This window comes from Cynara cardunculus (genome assembly GCF_001531365.2).
Source record: "Cynara cardunculus var. scolymus isolate 2C chromosome LG 6, CcrdV1, whole genome shotgun sequence".
Classification (NCBI taxonomy): domain Eukaryota; kingdom Viridiplantae; phylum Streptophyta; class Magnoliopsida; order Asterales; family Asteraceae; genus Cynara; species Cynara cardunculus.
This window is the reverse complement of record NC_037533.1, coordinates 2,607,798-2,615,162: the sequence shown is the minus strand read 5'-3', so window position 1 is coordinate 2,615,162 and position 7,365 is coordinate 2,607,798. Positions and strand designations below refer to the sequence as shown.

The 7,365-nt window shown below is 32.5% G+C and overlaps 1 protein-coding gene across 1 annotated transcript; it reads right to left on the bottom strand.

Moving 5' to 3' along the window:
- Positions 1–506: 506 nt before the first annotated feature.
- On the bottom strand, positions 507–6,101 carry LOC112514656 (WAT1-related protein At1g43650). Its single transcript, XM_025121242.1, has 7 exons — positions 5,859–6,101; positions 5,707–5,769; positions 5,504–5,620; positions 4,718–4,970; positions 4,042–4,200; positions 2,973–3,124; positions 507–841 (listed from the first exon to the last, which is right to left on the bottom strand). Exons 1-7 carry the CDS (start codon positions 6,056–6,058, stop codon positions 703–705), a joined length of 1,083 nt encoding a protein of 360 aa, XP_024977010.1. The 5' UTR covers positions 6,059–6,101; the 3' UTR covers positions 507–702.
- Between the last annotated feature and the right edge of the window lie 1,264 nt (positions 6,102–7,365).

The window sequence follows — 7,365 nt, the reverse complement described above, 5'->3', positions numbered from 1 at the left end:
AGGTTGTATAATAACCCACCTCTCTCTCTCTCTATATATATATATATATATATATATATATATATATATATATGTGTGTGAGAGAGAGAGAGAGAGAGTGAGAGAGAGCGTGAGAGAGAGAGTGAGATATTAAATATAGTAATTAAATTTTAAAAAAATAGAACAAAAGATTCAAAAAAAATACTATATTACCCTTTACTTTATCAATGGAGAACCACTTAATGAAGTAACAAAAGTGAAAACATGATTACTATACATACAATTATTTCATTTGGAAGTACTCAATCCAAACTTTTGAATAGCTATAGGGACAAAATTCGTAATTAAACCTATATTGACAAAAATGGAGTCCATACTATGATTTTTTAATATTATATTACAAAATTTATTTTATATTACTATTTTTAAAAACATCGTGGAAGAGGATTAAAGAACAAACGAAACAGGAATCCCATTCAAGATACAAAAGCATAATGAAACCAAAACCCTTTTATTAGTTATAAAAATAGATACAAAACTGATATCTAAACATAAAAAAAATGGTTGTGGTTAATGATTATGGTACAAGTGCTTGGTGTGGGCTACCACATTTCTTAACTGGGTGCCTTGTGTATTCGATGATGATGATGATGATGATGATGGCTACCATCATTTCTACAACAGAATCTGGCCGACACTTGATGGATCTGAATTGACAAGAGCTCACTGATCCTGTGTTTTAATGGATTCCAACGTGGTTTCCTCTTCAGGTTTTACTTCACTGATTTTACTTTCAACTTCTCTGCTCTTTCCCCAGAGAACACAATACAACCCTCCTGCTAGTAACACAGCCCCACAAACACTGCATTAAGTACACACTTTGTTAGTGTTTGATTTTGGTATGATAATATTGCTTCTTTTAGGGTTTAGCTAGGGTCATGCCCTGTATATGGAACACTTCAAATTTTTGCCCCATTCTCTTGTGGAGTTGTATGAAATATCTACGGTAGGAAAACCCTTAAAAAATGAAAAACTGAGTAATATTCTTGTAACCATTCATCTGGATAGTATGTATGTGTATATAAGTAATTGAATTTTTTTTCTTGATTTTTATGCGCATGTGAATAGCTGACAAATTGCTTACACATTATTTGTATGAATATGTGTATAGTGTCTAGATGAATGGTTACGTGTGTCTTTCACATGGTTTTCATTTTTTTGCTGTTTCTCTTGAACCTTACCCTATGTTTAAATAAAAAGGTCAAATATTGTGAGAAGGTAAGAAGAGAAGAATAAAAGAAGCTTCATATGTGAATCTTAAAAGAAAATATTTGAAGATGCATATGTGAATAGCGTATTCAAATAGACGTTTTAAGATTTTTTCAATGATTTTAGATATGAACATCCACTTAAACTTATTTTCTTACTTTCTTATGATATTTAGTTTTTTAAGTTGAAACAACCCCTATATATATATATATAGAAAATTCTGATGTAAACCTGATTTCAGTTGCAAACTAGGGACGAACGAGAACATGACACATGTCTTCATTCATCGTCAACAATGAATGTGAATTTTTTACATCATTCATGATAACTTTATATATGATAAATATCGTGTGATAGTACGGAACACGTGATGCACTCATGTTTGTCCTCTAACTCATAACAGAAGTCAATTTCGCAACCCCCCTCCCCGGGCGTATAGGGCTAGATTCATGGAAAAACGCTAAATAAATGGAAACTTTAAAAACCACAAAACGGATGCAAAAATATATTGATATGAGTATTAAATTAACGAGAAAAATGTAATATTTTTTTGGTATAATTTATTTTGTTCCATTTTTTTTATTTTTCATCCTTTTTAGAATAAAAAATAAGAGAGAGGGTGAGGTTCTTTAATTTAAAAACATTATTGTAAGTGTCCATCTAATCACATACATTGCATTATTTAAACAAACGGTTTATAAAGTGTTTTCTAGTATTTCATTTATTTACCGTTTTCGCTAAATCTGACACACACACTCTCTTTGTCTCTCTCTCTCTCTCTCTGTATAAATAAGAAGACTAAATATCGTAAAAATGTAACAAAGGAAGTTTAAAGAAAGTTTCATATGTAAATCATTAAAAAAATCTATTTGAAAATGAATATGTAAACCGAAGTTATATATTATTCATATGAGTTCACATATGCATCTACAAATATATATATATATTTTTCAATAATTCATATATAAACCTTATCCTAGCCTTCATTTCTTACATTTTTACGGTATATATATACACCGCATGCGACATCGGCTGAAAACCAAGTTTATTAGGGTTTCAAAAAGTTTAGGGTTTAAAATAAATACATTAGGTTCTTGAAGCACTTTTTGTTGTTAGACAATCTTATATAGTCACTACAAGAAAGTCGGGTTTATTGGACACTCTTAATTTCTAAGCGTCCTAATATACCTCTTTATAAGACTTAATTTAAAGGACCAAAAAAATAAAACGTCATATCTAAAGGTGGTGTAATAAGTTTATATGACATTTTTTTGATGTCGTAATAAGTTTTTTAGGACACATTTAATATAAAGCGTCTCATTAGTAACTTTATAAAACACTATTCGAAAAACTGTCCTATAAAAACAAATCTCCTATAAAAAATTGAGTTTACAGGACACTTTCTCAAAAGTGTCCTATAAAGTTGCTAATGCGACACTTTGTATTAAAAATGTCATAAAAAACTTGTAATACTTCCAAAAACGTCATATAAACTTATTACAACACCTTTAGATATGACACTTTATATTTTGGTCTTATATATTAAGTCTTAGAAATAGGTCTATTGAGACGCTTAAAGATTGGGGGTGTCCTATAAACCCAATTTTATTGTAGCGAGTGATTTTGCTCATATATATGTTTCTCTTCTCCAAATCCAATATTAGGGTTTCTATAAGAAAACTTAAAGGGTTTATGTGGATCTTCAAAAAATGTCAAAGACAGACCTTCCAAAGTAAAGGGTTTCCTTCCACAAGAACATTGATACGACGGCAGTGATGATGAGCGCCAAAGGAGTGAACATGGCGGTGAAGACAGGACCTCTCTTCTCTATTGCCCACAGTTGCAACCAATATGTGAATGCTGTCACAATTACTCCCTGCCATTTTCACACCAACATAAAATTAAACAGCTTATTCATTAAGCTACATATAACTCTTTGGTATTTACTTAATGATAACGAAACTGGTTTATTCATCATGTTTTTAGTAGAAGCTTTATGTAGAAAGTCAAGTTTTTTCCAAATTTGTTCTCCTAGTTAAGAAAAGTGTTCCTTCCATTTATGAAAAACACTCACAAAAACAAATTAATACACATGTATAATTTTATGCATACTAGCTTAATGAAACAGCCAATCAACCCCTATTCCTAATGAGCCCTAAAATGTAATGGTAAGTGGAAACGATCTAAAAAAGCATGTAAATACTTTAAATTTGAGACGAATAAAGTGGTGTCAGTCTGCATGCATGCTCACCACTTTTGTGTTTGGCCCCCTTTAGATGGCTTTTGTTAATTAGACCCCAAAAGCCTAAAATTGTGGGTTGTGGATCTGGTGTCATAAATCAAGTGGGAAACCTTTTGATTTAATTATGATCAATTCCTGTATGTGTAATCAATTTAGATATAGAAAGTAAAGTGAGGAACAACATTTACATAGAATCCACAACATGTTCCGTACACCTAACAGGTGTACGGAACAACGTACCCTCTTAGAATTAGATTAGGTGTATGAAACAACGAACTCTCTTAGAATTAAATCAGGTGTACGGAACAACGTACCCTCTTAGAATTAAATCACCTATTCATTGGTGGCCTATCCTAATTTAGTTAGTATGACATTGTACTTTTAGATCGTCTAATAAACTTGTTAAAACGCCGAACAGTTTAATTTGACACCTTTTGTTTGGTCCTATAAACTAAGTCTTATATTATACTACTGAAAAGAGTGCTGAATATTTGAATCCTAAAGAAATCAAATGAAGATATTATATATTAGATGAAAAGAATAATGCTTACACAATAAGCCACTGAAAGCAGGTTAACATCCCATCCAAGTTTCCATGAAGGTAGGTTTCTTTCCATGGCTATTGCCCCAACTATTGCTTGTATCAAGCTAAAGAAACATTGAAAAGTAATTAGTGATAACTTTGCTGGGAATTCCTTCATAATTGGTGCCTGCAAAAACCAAAGACAATGATAAGACATTAAATCGAAAGTTCAAATTACATTACAGCAAAATATCTAAGCGTCTTAATAGAATACTTCATAGGATTTAAGTTTATACGACCAAACTATAAAATGTTATAACTAAAAGTCTAGCAACAGGTTAATAGGATGTTTTTGGGTGTTTCAACTAGTTTTTTAAGATGTTTTTGGAATAAAGTATCGTATTAGTTATTTTATATAACAATTTTGAGAAGATCCTATAAACCCATGTTTTATCAGGCATTTTTTCAAATGGGATCGTATAGAATAACTGATTTGACACTTTGTTTTAAAGTCCTAAAAAACTTGTCAAGATGCTCAAAATCGTCCTATAAACCTATTGTAACACCTTTAGACACGACGTTTTTTGTTTGGTCTGATAAATTGAAGTCTTATATTAGAACACTTAGATAGTTTGAAGTTTTATAAACCTAAATTTGTTGTAGTGTTAACAAAGGTGATTATGAACAACTAATTGTTAGTTAACCTGCATAATGCTCCAACACGACCAAAGAATGTTTGCGCAAAGAATCGTAAGGGGGCCTTTAACAAACTCCGATTTCGAACTAAACTGATTCATCGTTGAAGCGATTTCACCACCCTCCCCTGATGTGCACCAAGCCATGAAGTTCAAAGTTGGTCCTTTAACAAAAGCAAACACAAGTGCCCCAGAAAGAGAAGCTATAGCTCCAATTAACTTTACCCAACCATGCAATTCTTTTATGTACATTCTCTCAATCCTGCAAATTTTCATTTCAAACAGTATATAGGGGTCATCTATATATGGATTAAGTTTCATAAAACACTACAACAGATCGGGTTTGTAGGATGCGAATAATACCTACATGTTGTGATATATATATATCGCTTCACATAGATCTTAAATTTATAGAACCAAAAGATAAAATGTCTTATCTAAAAGAGTTGTAATAAGTTTATAGGACATTTTTAGGCATCTTAACAAGTTTTTTTTATCATATTTTTAGTTCAAATCGTCATATTAACCATTTTATAGGACACTATATGAGAAAGTGTTTTATAATAGTTAATGGGATGTTTCATTTTAAAGTTGCTCTAAAAACTTGTTAACACGTCTAAAAACGTCATATAAACTTATTACAACACTTTTAGATAAGACGTTTTTATCATTTAGTCTTATGAAAGGGACCCTTATAAATTTTTAGCGTCCTGTAAACCCAGTTTTCTTGTAGTGAGATGTTGAGCCTATGTAGGGTTGTCCCTGCTAATGAAACTTGACCATATATATACACACCTTAGAATAAGAGCTATCACAAAGGTAATAGCCGGAACCAGGTTAGTCGTGGCCGCAGCAAACGTTGCAGACGTATGATTGAGTGCGTGATAGTACATATTCAAACAAATCGTAATCCTGAAGAAGTTTTAGTAAACATTTGAGCATACAAAATTCAAATCATGGTAGGCAAATTATTGAAAGATTAGACAAAGTTTTGATACCCAATCAAAGAACTGAAGAAAATCTTCCACATCAAGGTGTAGGATAGCTGAGGTACATTCTTCCTGCACAATTTACCAGAGGGGCCTAGAAAAACTTAGGGTTTGGATCACAATTACTTGTCAGAACTGAAAAGATGAACAAAACATTGGACCTTTCGAAGAAGTATGCGAGTGGGGCTAACGATAGAGTCGCGAAGGCTTGACGATAGACGACGAAAATGGAAGGATTCATTCCTGAAGAAATGGATGCTTTGGACAGCAGAGCCATGCCTGCATATATTACTTGAACTAGAAGCATTGCTATGTAGGGTTTATAACCCTCATAAGCCTTTACAATTTTCAGTGAGCTCATGATGGTTATGGTTGAATATGTTTGAGGGTTTGCTTTCTTCTCCGAAGTTATGTCTTCTTATGGAGTAGGGAAAAGCTTTGTTATATATAGGAAAACCTATGCACGTATGAAGACCAACTTTGCTTTTGATACTTTGTGAAATCTGATATGATATTTAAGGACGTTATTTGGCACGTGTAGGTTGAATGGGTTATGATATTTTAATGTGTAGAATATATATAATATTGACTACGATGAATTAAAAAACAGTCATTTAAATTTTAGCAGTTTAAAGGGATGTTTACTAAACACTTACTTGATAATTGCTTACTGGATAAATTTCTTTATCGGATGAACATGAAAAGGGCCAAGAATCTTATCGGGTAAGAGCAATGAAAAAGATAAAGAGTCTTACCCGGTAAATAAGGACGACGACTCAGTAACTTGTTGCATTCGATATGGTTTGATGTACTAAAATCTTACGTATCAAAATAAATTATAATGTTAAATCCTATCGGTAAGCATTTAGGTAAACGACCCCTAAATGAGGCTTGATATTAAATTTGAGCCCTTCAAATTGTTTACCTTGGAGTTACATCGGTTATTTTGTAAATTTTTAAGGGGTACAACTAATTAAGGATATCGGTGTAGTACCAGTAATAAGCATTTTTTAGTGCTTGGAAGGGGAAAAAGAGAATGCTTATATCGGTGTTAAACTAGTAATAAGGAGTTTTTAATAAGTTACTCTCTTCTAACTTATCAGAAACAACTTATTAGATTTGAAAACTAAATTACCTTTTTAACCTTAATAAACCTTCTCTCCTACGGTAACAATCGTATTCTCTGGTAAAGCTCCATTCCATTCTCCAGCCACATCGGCTCCCCATCCATGGTGACAATCCTATCCTCTGGTAAAGCTCTTCCCCTTCTTTCTCCGTTGTCTCCCTCCTCCTTACTCCACCGTCCCTTTTACCTTCATCACTTCCCATGGTTTCATCATAATACACACCGGTCCCTCGTCCCTCATACACTTGTCCATCTTCTTCACTGGTGGAATCACAGGGAGGATCAAGATCTTTAATCATCGGGACGATCTTGAAATCACAGGGACAATTGATCTAGATTTGACTTTTCAAATTTTGGGCTTTTTTTCCCCTAAAGTGACCCTCTGTATAAGCAAAATAACAGGTACGATCAAGATCCTTTTTGGTCATTTGAAATGTGTAACCAAAATTTGCCAAACACTAAAAAAACAACTTATTAAATTGCTAATTAAACTAAAAACAAATTGTTTCGTTATTAAACCTAAATTGAAATTTTAATAAAAA

Excerpts from the sequence above, each read along its gene's own strand:
- LOC112514656 (XM_025121242.1), bottom strand. The coding sequence starts at position 6,058 with ATGAGCTCACTGAAAATTGTAAAGGCTTATGAGGGTTATAAACCCTAC. Across the intron at positions 5,770-5,858 it reads CTCGCATACTTCTTCGAAAG|GAAGAATGTACCTCAGCTAT; the intron begins GTCCAATGTTTT and ends TAAATTGTGCAG. Across the intron at positions 3,125-4,041 it reads TGCTTTCAGTGGCTTATTGT|GGAGTAATTGTGACAGCATT; the intron begins GTAAGCATTATT and ends TGAAAATGGCAG.